This window comes from Perissodus microlepis, chromosome 17 (assembly GCF_051167445.1).
Source record: "Perissodus microlepis isolate ML-2025 ecotype Zambia chromosome 17, ASM5116744v1, whole genome shotgun sequence".
In the NCBI taxonomy this organism is placed as follows: domain Eukaryota; kingdom Metazoa; phylum Chordata; class Actinopteri; order Cichliformes; family Cichlidae; genus Perissodus; species Perissodus microlepis.
This window is the reverse complement of record NC_140477.1, coordinates 2,993,110-3,010,000: the sequence shown is the minus strand read 5'-3', so window position 1 is coordinate 3,010,000 and position 16,891 is coordinate 2,993,110. Positions and strand designations below refer to the sequence as shown.

The window sequence follows — 16,891 nt, the reverse complement described above, 5'->3', positions numbered from 1 at the left end:
TGTCATTGCTTAACATCACTGGTGTAAAGGGGGGTTGGTGGTGTTTTGCAATAATAATAATAATAATAATAATAATAATAATAATAATAATAATAATAATAATAGCATAAAAACAGACAGCAACGGCGGATCTTGAGCACTAAAAGTGTTTATTGGAGCAAATGAGAAGAAAACAAATGAAGTCACAGATATTAATGAATTCCAGAAGATTAGAATATGTGATTTATTAGCTGCTGTTTATAATGAACAGATTACCAGTTTAGGATTAACTCACTTCTCAGTCAGCTGCTATTAAAGCATTTTAGGCTTCACATGGCTTTGAATGATGAGACTTTGGTTTGCTGAATAGGTAAGTGAGAGGCAGTGCAGAAGAAAGCTTCAGAAATGTTACATTTTCCCGTTACACTTCATAATTACTTTTTGTTGTTGTTTTGATGCTTGAATTTTTCCACCTCGAACAAATGTAAAATGATTTTCTACAAATTGCCAGCATTTCCACACACTTTGTTTTTATGTGCAAATTGAAGATGCACGTAAACATGTGGCATGTTGGCACAATTACAATTGTTGAGGTGTTGTTTAAAGAAACTACACTAACTTTTTTACAGAAAATAAAAAATAAACGGCAGCAGCGTGCGAGCCGTATCAGAAGAAACACCTGAATGCTTTCCTCGTGATTATCTCAGGAAGTTTTATACGTCATCCACATTTAGTGGTTACCATACGAACGCATCGTACTGTATCAAGTAATGATGAAAAACACTGTGTCAGATTAGGCCATTAGTGTCACGAATTCTCGTAACAGCTTAGTCAAGACACATGACGGTGCCTGATGATAGCTTTGCTGCTTTAGACGACCTTTGTGATGTCAGCAGGAAGCTGGGCCCAACTTCTGGGAACACAGAAACAAACAGCGGCGGCGTGTGATAGTCACTGCTCCGTGTTTGGAAAAACCTGAAAAAAAAATGTTTAATGTTGTTTACAACTTTACAACTATGAGTGACAAACTCAGGAGTACAAAGCTACCTTGAGTCACTTTAAATATTGCTCTAGTGACTGGATGCCAGTATATCTCAGTGCTCACAGAGCAGGTGATCCATGATATAACATAAGGCTGTTGCGTCTTTCAGTGAACATTAAAAAAATATAACTGGTTGAGAATCAACCCCAGCCATTGCAACCTTACTGTTTCCGAGTGATGGCGAGTGTTTTGGGGCGATATCCAAGCGTGGTCTGCTCATTCCATTTATCTATAAGGTCTTTTTTTCAAAAAATAAATCTTCCCGTGAGAAGATTAACGATTGTTTGGATATTGCGTTTTGGCGATATCTTTGTAGGGTCCTGCTCAAAGCCTGCTTAACCGTGATTGGTTAATGCTCCTTGGGCTTTCTCTTTAATCTTTAAAGTGATTTGAAAATAATTCATGATTAAAATGAAAAAAAAAATGTGACTTAATCTTTTACCAACCACTAAAAGGTAAAAAAACAGGCTATATTGATTACTTTATTGATAAAATGTAAATGAAAGGCTTGTAATGTGTATGGTGGGTGATTTGTTTAGGGTGTGATTATTGATCATTTCACCTGCTCAACATGAATAATCACTGTTTTCACAATTATTAAAGTAAAGCATGTTGCAGCACATTAGAGTGTGTGTGTTTGTTTGTTTGTTTGTTTGTTTGTTGCTGTCGGAGCTGCAGTTCGTTCTCTGTCTTTTTTTTCTGCGTGTCTCATAACTGACATAAAAAATGCCACCAGCAGTCATTTTGGGGCTCTTAGTGAAATGAGGCAGGGCATGAAAAATGATCAATATGGCTGCCGGTGCGTCATCCGACACAAAACATTAGGCCTGTAAACCAACCCCGCTGTAGCACCCCCTCCTATCAGCATACATACTAGCAACTGCCTTCTGTTATGTTTCCTATAAACTGCAGTGTGAATATGGGCGTGTTTGGATGTTTCCACTGTAGCAACGAATGGTGGAAACAGACTTTTTGCACAAAGCTGTTAAATCCAGGTCTTCTGTGATCTTAATGAAAGAAAAAGAAAAAAGTAATCGGCCTCGGTTAAAGATCGAAAAAAGTGTCACACTGATTCTGATTAGGCCTCAGTCCTGGAAATTGTTTTAGCCATAGACTGTATATAAAAGGGAAAAAAAGAATACATTCTTAGCTTTGTGGAAGTGGAATTCACAACGAGGCAGATGTGACTTTGAAATGCAGAGATAAATATGCTCACTTGCAAATGAGGCGTCCGGCAGACGATTGTCGACAGAAACCCCCAAAAAAGCATCAGGAAAGGAGTTTACTGAGCTGAGAGAGCAAGGCATTTAAGTGCAGTTTCCTCTTTAAACTTCTAAACAGCAGAATGATTTTTTTCAAGTTTAAGTGTCGCCCTCTGGTGGCTATTAAGAAGACTGATTCTATTACATGTCATATTACAGCAGTGTCAAACCTTCAGGCAGTATCCATCTCACAGCTGACACATCCACATCATGGTGACATTTAAAACTTTCCTCTCTGTGCTTCCAAGTTGCAAAGCATAATGCTGACAAATGGCATTATGCTGTCCATCTTACATATACAGTCTATGCTTTATCTTCATATTTTAGATTTTCTGCCCACTTCTTTTTTCCTTTAGCCCTTACCTTTTAGCACAAGTACCTGTTGAGGAGGCGGGGTTAAAATAGGGAGGCAGGTACACAAACAAACTGATAAAGCCACCAAGGCATTATCAAACCAAATGCATTGTGTTTCCATATATATTTATTTTTAATGTATGTGGTCCTGTTTCATTTCCAAATAAATCTACATTATTTCAGCCTGTTTGCATTAATGATATCAAGTCCCTGTGGTGGTTGATGGGGGACAAAGAAAAAGACAAAGAGCTCAGCCTCCACATTAGATTACAAAGACCCAATTCCCAGGGCGAAAATAAATTTGGCTGCCACTTCTGCTGCATCCATTTATCCACCACCCGTGCTTCATTATGCCTCTGCTGCCCATTAAGATAGAGCTGTCCTATGGGAAATGCAGCTGTGCCCTGCAGGATGCAGAAAGCCCACCCAGCGACAGTAAATATCCACTGACATTAACCAGCTTGAGTGGGGCCCCTTCCTGTCTAACGTGTGCTTCGTGGCGGCTGCAGTCCTGGCCCTGGCTGTCATTTCCTGGACCTCCAGAGTCAGCTGCCAGGACCTTCCAGGCTTCGGCGTATCAGACGATCTGGTCTTTCCTGCAATGCACTGGCTTATGAATTAAATATGACTCCTTTCTGCTTTGTTTGCACGCGGCCCTCCCGGCATGTGAGATGTTTATGTTTCTGCTGAGTCACAGTGGTTTAGCTCCAGCTGATGGAAGAATGCTATGGCAAAAACTGCAGGGGGGGGGGGGGGGGGGGCTATGAAAGCGAGTCAGATCTTTATTTCTGGCTGATGGCAGAAGTTTTTGTGGAGTATCTGAAATAGCTGCTTAAACTTAAATTGAAGGTGCAGGCAGCAGATCCATGCATGTGCAGCCTCAGTAGATGAATAAGGCACCTGTGGATCAGCTGACTGGTAATGGTGTAGATATACAGATATATTTAAAGTTACATAGTATATTTCTATGTTGTTAAAGATGCTTTATGTAGCAAGACTTCAGACATCTTTGTGGTGCAACAGTGTAATGTAAGTAATGTAAGGGGTTCAAAAGTCGTCTAGGGAATTTATGTTTGAGATTTTAGAAAGCATCTTTTTATGGATAATTTTAAAAGAACTCTTTGATTTATTAACAAATATCTAAAAAATAATGACAATTCCCCCTCAGCTAGGCTCTACTTGGTGGTCAGTGCTAATTAGGAAATGATTATCATGCTCTCATGCAAAATTAATATAGCTAGCCATCAGTAGTGAATGCAAGGTAATACTGGCATTAAGGTCAAAGCACTTAGATCCCTCAAAGCTTTTCTGGCTTCATTTAGGTGCGATAATTAATAAAAACAAAAACAAAAAAAACAACATATCTACTTATCCCACAAGACCCCTGATGATGTACCTGATGATGTCATTCTGCCCTTTAGGGTGAAGCACAAGAAGCAACTGATCAGTGGGAAATGTGGTCTTCCTACAATTCTGCATAATTCTCAGATGGTGGCAATACTCAGGTCTGCAGTTATTTTTTCACTTTCTGTGATATTGTCATTTCCTAAAGAAAACCAATAAGGATGCTGGAGAGAAGATGTGTTGCATTACTATTTTGGTGCTCAGCGGATTTAAACAACACATCTATAACTGTTTCCTCTACAAATGGTGCTTAAGAGAAAGGCACACATTAGAGAACAACTTGAAAAGTGCTTGGAAGTCGTGCTGAGGACTTGGTCTGAGAATAGAGTCCATATGTGAGTGGCCTGAGGGTTGAGGGTTACTCAGACCATGACTCAGATCGGTGGGCGGGCAGGGGTGTGGTGTGTGTGTGTGTGTGGGTGGGGGTTGTGTTTGTTAACGGTCTGAATGACCCAGGGAAAGAAGCTGTTAGTGAGTCTGGAGGTGTGGGACCTGATTGACCCGAGACTCTACCAGTGGGCAGAGAGTCAAACGGGTGGTGGGTGGGGTCACCTGTGATGGCCCTTGTTCTCCTCAGACAGCAGGATCTGGCGATGGCCTCCAGGGGTCACAGAGGGCAGCCAGTTATTTTTTGGGCAGTGTTAATTACCCTCTGCGCAGCCTTCCTGTTCTCATTGTGGCCCCTGATACCAAACATCCAGGCAGTAGGAGAGTCTCCACTGTGGTGTGGTACAAGGCCAGCAGCAGCTTCCTGGCCTCCTGCATCAAAGATTTCTTCACAAACCGACCTCAATCAGCCCAACTCGACCCCCACCTCTCCCCCCGACTGTCACTCGTTTAAAATATTTTTGGGACTCACCTATTCATAATGCAGCCGTTCATACTGACCGTGCAATTTCACCGGACAAATTTGGTGCAAAAAGTAGTCGTGATACAGCTTTACAGCTACACCTTCCTTGGATCAAACCATGAAATTTGTCTCTACGCATGCCTTCTTGTGAGAATTGGATGAACCTAGAATTTCTGTTTCTTCCATTTCTCTGAACATGAGGACCAGCTCATGATCGCTGTCAACTTCCTGTTTTTTATCATAGTGCATTTTTGGAGGATGAATTTTTCAAAAAAAGGCAACATGTTTGGCGTGTATATAGGTTACACAGTAAGTTTGGATCCATGAAATCCAGAAATTCGTTGCAATTTTTCAAAATGCATTAAGTGTGTAAAATATTTACTAAAGATGTCTTTGCAGATGGAATTCTTTTTGTAATAGAAGTCACTGCAAGTCACCCCCACCTGGCTATTAGAGAGAATGCAGGTTCAAGGCATTTCTTTAAAAAAATAATAATGTTATAGCCATCTTTTATATGCAGTCTATAGCAAACCCCTGTAGACATCCTTGTTAATTAATTTATTGCAGTAAATGCATATCATTTTAAAGCCTTTTCGCAGTTTCCACGAAAAGAAATAAAACTTAAAGAAAGTGAGTCTGAGGATTGAAAACAATGAACGCAGTGCTTCTCAGGTGTACTTCTTCCCCCTTTCCTGTTTAAGCCATCTTTTATACCAATCAGCATTCAGTCTTTGCATAGTTCAGTAGGTGTTCCTCTACAGCAGGGGTGACCAACTCCAGGCCTCGAGCGCCGGTGTCCTGCAGGTTTTAGATCTCACCCTGGGTCTACACACCTGAATCAAATGATTAGTTCATTACCAGGCCTCTGGAGAACCTCACATGTTGAGGAGGTAATTTAGCCATTTAAATCAGCTGTGTTGGATCAAGGACGCATCTTAAACCTGCAGGACACCGGCCCTCGAGGCCCGGAGTTCCCCCAGGTTGACTTTATATCAAAAACAACACTGGTGAACGACGTCACAGCAGCTACATCCATGATTTATATACAGTCTGTGGTTCCACTATATGCACATTTTACTCATTTGCACGTCTGCTGGAGGTCTCTTAACCCCAAAATGTGATTGTAACTGTATTAAACAACTCACTTGGTCATTTTCCACAATCCACAGTTTCATTATACATCTAATCTGAACCCCCAAGCCCCCCCCCTCCCAACAAGAACAACCCAAAGCAGCAAAAACTGCACTAACTGTGCCACTGCTGTGAGACAGAGACTTCAATCTTCTGATGCTGCGCCGTCATGTCAGTTTGTATTTGTGTTCAGCTGCTGTACAGATGTGTCCTGCTGTGAGCTGATGACAGCATTTGCACTGCACTTTGGGGATGCAGCCTCCTTCTCTCTTCTTGTCTGCAACAGCTGTTTCACTGATGGAAAACTGAGCCAGGGCAGCAATGGATTTATGGCCAAGAGCAGGCTGGATCATAAACTGTCACTGATACTACTAAAGGATTAAAAAAAGTCAAACAGGCTTAGAATCTAAACAAAGCAGCATAAAATATACATACAAAAGCTGATTCATGTGTACATCTGTAAACAACCATCAACAGCTCGTGCTGAGAGCTTTACTGCAGTGCAACATAAAAAAGTGGCGTTAATTAGATCCCATTGCAACGTTTGTGACTGCGTTTGCACCCGGAGGGCTGGGAGATGGACCACTGCTTTTAATTAGAGTGTAATTAGCTCCAAAACAATCCTGGGATTTGTACATTCATTCACACTCTTACCCCTGAATTCATTAAAAGTTTTCGTAATCCAGCTTTGTGCTCGTGATGCTGCTGGCGTGCTCATTGAAGAGAGCGCAGAGTCATTATGAGGCAAGCATGCTGCATAACAAACTGATGAAACCTACTCTTATTGCATCAGCTTTTTCTGTTTTGACCCCAGTGAAACAAACTGGGCATCGCGTCTGCAGACAGGCGGTCATTAAAAATCATCAGTGACGTTATTACTGTCTGTTACATCAGTAAAAGCCAGGCGGTCCGCTTTTAATCCCTCTTTTTTTTTTTGCTGTCATCAAATATTTACTACTGCTGATATCAGCATCACCAATATCTTCCCACTGGTTTCTTCATTTATATTTTGTTGTGATGATGGTAAGTGGTGGTATGCTGAGAGGCTACCTATCATCGAAGCATTAGTAAATGTTTTATTGGTCACTTGTGGGCAGCGTACATACCTGTAGACCAGAGGTGTCCAAGGGCAGGTGTCCGAGAGGTTTTAGATCTTACCCTGGGTCAGCACACCTGAATCAAATGATTAGTTCATTGCCAGGCCTCTGGAGAACTTCGAGACATGTTGAGGAGGTAATGTAGCCATTTAAATCAGCTGTGATGGATCAAGGACGCATCTTAAACATGCAGGACACCGGCCCTCGAGGCCTGGAGTTGGACACCTGTGCTGTAGACTTTGGTTGTGGCAAGTTGAGCGCCTTAATTCTTTGTGTGCAGATTCAGTGAGGTGCTGGAATCATTCCTCAGAGATTTTAGTCCAGGTTTACATGACAGCATCCCACAGTTGCAGCAGATTTGTCAGCTCGGCATCTGTAATTTGAATCTACTGTTCCACCACATCTCAATGGTGCTCAATTGGATTTATATCTGGTGACTGTGGAGGCAATCTCAGTGCAGTGAACTTACTGTCATAAGTGCCTCTCTTGGATTAATACCACCGCAGTGAGATCAGTACTTTGTTTCTATCTTCCAAGTTCAGTTTGTAGCCCACTGAACATAGTCTGAACCTTTTAGTGCTGACTTTCATGTCTATTATATTTAAAGCATAAGTCCTTTAAGTCCTGTAAAGACAGGCGCATTTAGATTGCAGGTCTCAGAAAAACCCAGTTTCAAAATTATTGTGGAAAGTAAAAAAGATGTAAAAGTGATTTAGTGTTCATTCAAATGTGTTCAGAATTTATGATTCATACACACTGCTCTCCCCTAGATAAGATGCCTTTTATAGGGTAAAATTATCAGTACTGGTATCGGTATCAGAAATGCTGAATTTATTTGGCATCTGATCGATATCAAAATCTGCAGTGTCACTACACTACATTACATTTCGGGGGCAAATGTTGCACTTTGTGTGTGTGTGTTGCATTATTTCACATAAGTTTAGCAATGAAATATTAGACAATTTAAGATTTTTGCAGACTGTCACCGTAACCATGGTGATTCTCTTTGTCAAAGTGTCCCTTTGCACATTCTCTATATGCGCTGACATCCTTTGTTATAACAAGCTTTAAGAGATCAACAAATGCAGCAAACTAAATACATGGATCAGCAGGTTCATATTTTCTACATTAATTAAGCATTTCATGATTAATTAAAAAAAAAAATATATATTTAAAGGGATATTTGAATTAAACACACGAGAACATTTTTTTAAATATAATTTTCTTTAATTTATTTTTCCATTTCATTTTAAGAAATAATTATCCGTCCAATGAGCTTACAGGACCGACTGCGGTAATGAATACGCTACACCCCTCACGTTCCCAGCATGCATTGTGGAGAGAGAGTGAGAGAAAGAGAGTGAGGGGGGACTTGGCTGGGAGGCTGAGGAGGACCGCGGACCTGAGCGCAAAAGAAGAAGAGGCAGCAGAATCAGTAGAAGAAGACGAAGGGTCATCGCCCGACACTTGCTGATAACTGACAATTGCCGCTCAGGTAAATTGTGAGTGTTTGCGCTTTGTGGTTCTCAGCATCATGCCCACGTTTCTGTTCCCAGCCTTTGTCGGGGTGTTTGTGCTTCCTGCTGCGGGCTGTTCTGTTAGGAGAGAACAGCTGCTGCTTCACACAATGAAGCTTTTTTTTCCCTGGGCATTAATCATGTTTTATTGATTATTATCGCTCCGATGGAAAAGATGTGTTTTGGCTACACGAGCGCAGCGTTTTGCTGTGTCAGACTCATTTGAATTGGCAGCTCGTGTGATATGGATCTGTGCAGGGATTCCCTCAGCCGTGTCTCTGCAGCCTACAGTCCAGTCACTCCTCCGCTGTAAGGGAGGGGAGGTGGGGAGAGGGGCTATCCATGTCATGACTGTGACCAGGGGGTGGCCAGTCTAGTGCTGTGTTAAGGCAGATGTCAGGCTACATTAACTCGTGTGTGTGCGCGTGTGTGTGGTTCCCATTCAGAGACATGAAACTGATGGAGAGCCTGTTTTAGTCCTAATTGAGCTGCTACTTGTCACTAATCTGGTTTAAAGTAAAAAGCTAACTTTTAGATTTTACTTTTTAAGGTATTTTAATTATTTTAGGTAATATCTTGATAATATTAAAAATCATATATATGCTTTTAACCCAATTTAAACCTGCAGTAACTATTTCGGCAGCAGAAACGAGCGCAGCACAGAAAATTTACATTTTTATTTTGACTTCTTAGCATACAAATCAGAGCTGACCATGTGTGTGTATGATGACAGTACAGAATGTTACTGGCTATATGAAAGCTTAATAAATTTAAATACATTTAAGAACATAAAAAAAAGAAAAAGAGTTGCTGATTTGGAGTCAAGTAAATATTGGCAATTGGTTGAAAAACCTGATATTGGTCAGAAGAATACTTTAACATCATTTGTTTCTGGCCTTCTGGTCCAAGATTTACTCTATTTCTGTGTCTGTTAATTTAAACTAGGTGTAGTTTTTTAGCTGCTAAATGCTAGCCAGTTGCTAGCACAGGGGTGCTTGCCACCACCATCTTGATTACTAGCCTGTTGCTAAGGCTGTTTTTTTTTTTCTTTTGAATACGCTTTATTGACAAAGCACAAAATACAGATATACAAATACAAAATAGCAAACACAATGTCAGGGGGTTCGTATAAAAAAACAAAATAGACACAGTCTATTAAAGAATCACATGATATTGAACAGGGAACACAAGTTTATGATTTTGACAGCTTTTTGATTTTGAGAATGTTGTATGGTTTTAACATATTGTTTGGTTTCATTTAAAAAGCACTGAAAGGATGGTTTTGCGTTAGAAAATTTGACTTATGTATATGAAATTTAGCCAATAATATCAATAAATTAATCAAATAAAATGTGTTTGCCCTGGGCATGGGGTACTTAAAGAAACCAAACAATATTTTCTCGTAACAAAGAGAGAACTCAGAAAAGATAAAGGAAACAACAAAAGCACAAAATTCTTGCCAGAAAAGATTCGTGTATAAGCATGACCAAAATAAATGAGAAATATCTTCCTTCACTGTTGCTAAGGCTGTTGTCGCTACCTGATCCGTACCTGATGTGCAAATCTTACATCACTTCCTCTCTTTGCCAACATCGCGACATTCAATATATTTGAATGATGGTTAGCGCTCAGCTAGCTCCTAGCTTTTCTCAAAAGCTCTGCCTCCTTTTCGACTGCCCGGGACATTTAAACAATGGATAATCCGTATACAAACAAATTCCTGCTTTTCTCCTCAATAGAGAGCGTCCCCCGATTGAACAAGCAAGAAAAAAAAAAGCACTTAAAGATTAAATAAAATATTTTTCCTGGTCTTTAAGTGTTGCAAACAAGCATGCATATTTATTGTAATGCACTTCTGTGCTGCACAATGGATGCAGTGTTACAACGTAGTTATTAATATTTATTACCAATGACGCCACACTACAAAATAAACGCAATGAAATAGTAATGAGGTCATCAGGAGGCAGATGCAAGCCTTCTGTCCATCAGCAGTTATCTGCTTCCCTTCCAGCAGATGCTCCTCAGCATGAAAGGCCGACTGCAGCTGCTAATGATTCACGTTTTCTGGCTAAAAGATGAATCGCAAGATAAGAGTGACCTTTTTGTCCTTAATCAGCCGGCGTTACTGGACGCATGTCAAAGTTAATGCAGAAAATAGAGCAGTTTGTGAAATGGCTGGGAGAAACAAGCTGTAGTAATGTGGAGGCTTGTTCTGAATGAATCAATATACCACTGATGCTGCGATTATGGAAATGATTCACTGACAACCTGTTGGTCATAGCTCAGATATGAAGGGAGCTTCATATCTGGAGCTTTATACCAAATGCTGGGAGCCAGAATTGTGTTTACACTTGTATTTTTTTCCCTTTAACTGAAAGATGTTGTTTGAGACTGACTGAGTGATTGATGGATTGATGAACCTCTAATCTCTGCAGCGATTCAGTACATTTAGTCGGCCTCCTGCCTTTTTGTGTGGACGTGCACTAATGCGGTGTCTGCAGTGACGGCTTGGCTCGGTCACTGCCGCGGTGACTTGGCGGTGACTCCTCGCCTCATCGGCTCCTCGCTGCTGCTGCTGCAGACACTTATAGTGAACTGAGACTGTTGTGTCACTTGAACCATCGAGTTTCGCAGTTTGACGATGACTTTCCTGCTCCTCCTAGGTGTGCTCTAAGTGCAAAATTAGTGAGATTTTCAGTTTAGGTCCAACGCTTCGTGGTTTTTGAAATGGATTTTGTATTCCTAATCGGAATTATGTCCCCATTATCCAAATTGCGTCTTGGCACAATGTCTTGCTTGGAAGTAAGTTGGTAGAAAGGAGAGGCAGTGCACTGAAAGTATTTCGCAGCATGTTAGCATTTTGGTGCATTGAAATCAACACCCTAGAGGCTAATAGTGTCTTCACAAGCTGCCATTTTGCAAGTTTTGCGATGGCTGATCAACTAAGCAGCAGGCGTCCACGCACCCTCCCACAGCAACTCAACATACCATCTTTGCTGTAAATGTCTCGGCCGCCACAGAGGCGAGAACATACAGGGAGAGAAAGATACTGCAGATTAACAGTATGTTTTATAATGTTTCTGATATGTTGGGAGGCTCTTATGGATCCAAGTCTGGAAAATATGTGGCAAAACCTTTTGCTTGGTGTGGCCCAAATGCAGAGGATTCAATTTTCTGCAAAGTTAGTCAAATTTAAAGGTTTTGGTTTTAACAGTCGGACCGATTGAAATCGTTTTGAGCCAGTGCTGTATAAAGATGGATGGATGGATATATGTATGTATGCATAAATAACAGTTTAGCTGATAGCAAATGCCACTGCTCATATTTAGGATTTAGAACACTTTCTGCTCTGAGCACATTCTGTATTGAGTATGAACACTATATATGTATTTATTACCATTAATTAATCTACTTTTTTATGTAGCAATTTCAGTAATGGACTCCTTATGAGGTCACATAATACAGCCCAATAAAGTCATGCCATCATAATCTAACCAGTTTAATATTGTGCATTAAACATATCAGACTGAGACAGAAGTAATTTATTTATTCCAGAGCTTTATGTTGATGTTGTTATTGTATGATAATGACTTGGCAGAGATGTTTTGTTTTTTTTCCAGCTCCATAGCCTCCTAGTGCACTCCTAGTAGCAACATGAAAAAGGTGGCGGAGTGCTAGGCACACAAAAATGAGTCATGCAAACATCCCTGTTTCCTGAAAGGTTGGCGTGTCAGTTAGATGGACTTCTGCCCTGCTTGTAGCTGTACGTAAGCGTGGGTTACTAAGTGACTGAGAAGACAGTGCAGATTGTGTGATGATGCTGTTGTTTTGTTATAGTCTGAACTCTGTTATTTGCAAAGTACAGCGTACATATGGAACATCGAACGGTTAGTACAGCTAAGCAAACGTATGAAACATGAGCAGTGACGATCAGTGAAGATAAAAATGCATTTTTAGTTTCCCAAACGTTCCTCAAAGGCAGTAACAGTCTGACTGTGTTAGCTTGTGGAGCCATATAATAGGAAATACTGCTAGCTTTGCACTGGGTTAAAAACAGCACTGCACTCTATAGGAAAGGCCAGAGTCGTCTCTGTTTTCTGAGGTGGCTGAGGTCCTTCAACATCGGACAATGCTCAGGATTTTCTATGAGTCTGTTGTGGCCAGTGCCATGTTCTATGTTGTTGCATGCTGGGGCAGCAGGTTGAGGGTCACAGATGCCAACAGCCTCAATAAACTGATCCGCAAGACCAATAATGTTGTGGGGATGGAGCTGGACTCCCTTGGGGTGGTGTTGGAGAGGCGGATGTTGTCCAAGATAAGGACAATGCTGGATAACACCTCCCACCCACTCCGTGACGTGCTAGCTAGTCACAGGAGCACGTTCAGTGAGAGACTGAGATGACCAAAAAGCACCACTGAACAACACAGGAAATCATTCCTGCCTGTGGCTCCCTGTACAACTCCTCCATCTAACACACTGTAAACACTGCAGTAGTTACAGCCTTTTTGCACACGCTCTACAGCAGCGGTCCCCAACGTTTTTTGCACAACGGTCCGGTTTAATGTCAGACAGTATTGTCACAGGCCTTTAAGGTGATAAATACAACAAAATAAAATGATATGACCAAGACAGAAATTGTGGTATTTTGTAAATATAATAATAAACGCAAATTCACTGTGTAATTATGTAACTTTTATTAGCAGCATCTGAAATGCGGCATCAACATTGAGAGTAACTCCTCTCTGCCCCTTAATGCTCTCTGGTCGCTATGGTAATGCGTAAATATTTCTTTCAAAATAAGACACACAACTACGACACAGGAAAAGACCCAGGGAAACCAAATTAACGATAAAAACCTCGAAAACCATAAATTTCACACCCGAGCCTCAACTCTCGCAGCCCGGTACCAAACGACTCACGGACCGGTACCGGTCCATGGCCCGGGGGTTGGGGACCGCTGCTTTACAGTAAAATAGCAAATGACAAAGTTCACAGGTCAGAGTTAAATGTCAATCATATATATTTCACCTCTGTAATATTCTTGATATTTATAATTGTGTGATTTGTATATATTAGGGCTATTTGTTAAATTTGTAAACTTTGTAACATTTTGTATTATTAATTAGTTTAGTCTGTTACTGTTACTGTCTTGGAGCAACTGTAACCAACATAATTTCCCTAGGGATTATTAAAGTATTCAGATTCAGATTCTAATGATTGTGAGGCCATATTTAGCAGGAGGCAGCCATTGCTTCTGAATAAGCTAGCTAAGCTAGCAAGGCCCCAAAAGCCTTCAAAAGTGAGTCAAACCCCAGAAAGACAAAGAAAAACGTGTCATACTGGATGAAAACATGAGTTTATTTTTTACAAGCAATGAGATTCACACCTTGTATCTAACTTTGGCACTATATAAATAAAAAGGGACTGAATAGACCCCAAAGGTGGACTGACTGACAGATGACTAGATCAGCTGCTACTAGCTTACAGCTAGCGCAGACACAGAAAAGTATCAAAAGATTACAATAAAAGATGTCCATGACATGTCCATTTTATATGAAAAATAAAATTACAGACAGGCTGTTTTGGTTTTTCCAAAGCAGAAATAACAAAGTCAAAAATCAAAATTGGGTTAAATGTTAATAGGAGAAGTTAGGTAATCTAATACAGTGTAAAGAAGTATTATAGTTAAATTAAAAAAAACCAAACAGACGTGGTAACGAAGCCTGGGACTTGACTTTGGAAAAACAAAAACATATGTATTTAATTTGCTTTTTTGCTTGAGATGGGTGAGAGCATTGGTCTGAAGCAACAAAACAGCAGTGATTTAATTAGATTTTGAGGCTTGAGACAGGATGGCTCTACAGAAGAGGTCAGGGTAATTTGAAAGGATCTGATAAACCTTAGTGGGCCCGGCATGTTTCATGGCTGTCTGCCTTGTAGATTAAGATGCTCGCTGTTGAGAAGTTTGACCGATTTGTTTCCAAAAACAGCAAAGGAAACAACAACACATGTGTACAGGCAGACAGAGAGATTGACTGACTGATGATGATCGATGAATATTAATATGATCTATGGTAACCATGACGACAGGGCCTGCCACCAAGGAATTTTTACTGTATGGCCCCAGGATAGTAACATCATGAGCCTCAACGCGGCACCGATTCCCGCACATTTATTAATAATCCCCCAGAATGCCTCGGGGCAGGTTCCAGCCAGCTCGTTCTCCCAGCGTTTTGTCTCTCTGCTCTCTTTAATTTCAGACTCGAGTCCAAGCAGCTATGCTTTGCTCTCTCTCGTTACAACCCCAGCCACTCACCTCAGACTGTCATGAATAATTAAAACCTTGTTCGACTGCTCGTGGTGACACGCTGCACACTGGGGAGATGAGCACTGATCCCTGTAAGCTCGTTCCAGTTTAGCAGACAATATCTGTCCGTGTGTTCATGTTTGGCTTTGGGGTGTGAGGGGCGCTGTACGCTCCCGTAAGAGCCTTAAGAAGGAAGTTAAGAGCAGTTAAGGTCTTAGATAACACACAGTTTAGGTTTCCACACTTTGTCATTTAGGAGAGGCAGGCACTTGAAAACCTTAGCGGGGAGCAAGTAGTCTTTATGGCACGGTGTGAATATATGGCACGTGCTCTTGACTTCCTGTAGGCCTGTGGAGTGGTCAAAGAAGACGACGTGGCACTGCTGCATGTCTTCCACCACTCAGTCAACACTTCTATCAGGCTTTGGTGTGTAAATTCACAGAAGAGGCGTTCAGATTATGTGCTAGATGTAACAGATTCGCAGACAGGATGTGAAGGAGGAAAGAACAGGAAGGAAGGCTGCTGGGTCTGCCGCACTCTCTCCTCGTCAATTTCGAGATTTTTAAATATAGAAAAACGCACGCTGTACATCAGCGGGGGTCCAGAGTATGGTGTGGCATTATCGTCCTCCTTCCCCTTCATTATCAGCTAAGCCTGTGATTATTGCTGAGCTGATTTTTGCTGCTATCGTCTATTTCAACTGAGGATTATTCAAGTTTTTGAATGTTCGGATATTTCAGTATAAACTCAGGCTTTGCCGCAGTAACCAGCGATTGACCCTGTTTCTGCTGCTTCCTGCTAGAGTCCCAGGAGCAGTGTTACCACCTGTTCAGGAGTAACAGTGTGCGGGTACACTGCTGAGAGAACGATGAGGAAAAAGCTTTAAGGCTTTTATAACTTCAGGCAAAGAGGAAACTTTGCTGAGGGGGTGGTTGAAAAAGTAGAAATGTGCCACAAGTGTAAAGATAGTAATTTTCGTCTTTTCAATAAGATCAAGTCGTTACAAAGAGGACAGAGCTGCCAGTCAGTAACTCTATGCCTGGAATTGCTACAGTTTGCTGTTCTCTTTATTTTGTCGATTTTCTAGCTCCTGCTTTTGCTGTTTCTTTTTACTGTAATGTGACTGAATCCTGGCTTATTTGCATTGTATAAACTTTGCAGTGGTTGACATATTAGCATAATTCCATGGGGGGATGCCCATCACTCGGTGGTAGGATACACTGTTAAGCTTAACTGCTGGAAAGCTTATTACAGCTCCTGTTTTGCTGTTCCTACTGACAACTGGGATCCTAATCCAGAATAAACTCCTGGGCAACAACCCCTAAATTCAAGTAATAAAGTCTTAATCTCATAATATTCAGTATTTTTATGACTGTCATAAAGAAAGCACACTGTTGACCATGATTCCATCCTAGATATAACATCATGCTGCTGTATATTGATAGAGAGTAAATGTGTATCAGTCTCAAGCCGCAGACTTTGATGCTGAAAACAAAGCCAGTGTGCATGTGCCACTTCCCCACTTTCTTCCTTTTAAAAGGAAGTTTTTCACTCCCACTGTCAAAGCCTAAAGTTCTGCACGATTAAGGGTGTAGTTGTTGAGGGTACTATCAGCTAGGCATCATAAGGTCTTGCACATAACTAGGTGGAAATCCTGAACTGATTAGCAGAATGCTAATGTTTTTTTCAGGACAACTACTTGGGCAGTCCTTCCAGTGGCTCCAAATTTAATCAATTGTTAAATAACATGCTATTTATGGCCTTTTACTTGAATATTTCCAGCCTCACACAGGAAGTCATCGAGCTAGTGTGTTGGTGCTTGTGTGTATTTCTGTCTTTTTAATTATACTACTATCCTTCCCCAAACCCTGTACTTTAGTTATCTATGTTGCTAGAGGGACTTTGATATGTTAGCAATGAATAGCATATATTTGTGTCTCTACAATT

The 16,891-nt window shown here is 41.0% G+C and overlaps 2 protein-coding genes across 3 annotated transcripts in view; both read left to right on the top strand.

Annotated features, from left to right (window-relative positions):
* Positions 1 to 1,643, top strand: part of LOC146369035 (protein mono-ADP-ribosyltransferase PARP12-like) — a 13,881-nt gene extending 12,238 nt beyond the window's left edge. Inside the window, exon 12 of the mRNA XM_084909094.1 lies at positions 1 to 1,643. This exon is cut by the window's left edge and continues 676 nt beyond it. Coding sequence (XP_084765220.1) covers positions 1 to 13 — 13 coding nt within the window. The 3' untranslated portion in view covers positions 14 to 1,643.
* A 6,817-nt stretch (positions 1,644 to 8,460) lies between these two features.
* syn3 (synapsin III) overlaps positions 8,461 to 16,891 on the top strand; it is a 125,353-nt gene continuing 116,922 nt past the window's right edge. For both annotated transcript variants that reach the window (XR_014797274.1, XM_084909099.1), the window contains exon 1: positions 8,461 to 8,614. The gene's annotated coding sequence lies outside the window, so the exon portion shown is untranslated. The remainder of the gene's footprint in view (positions 8,615 to 16,891) is intronic.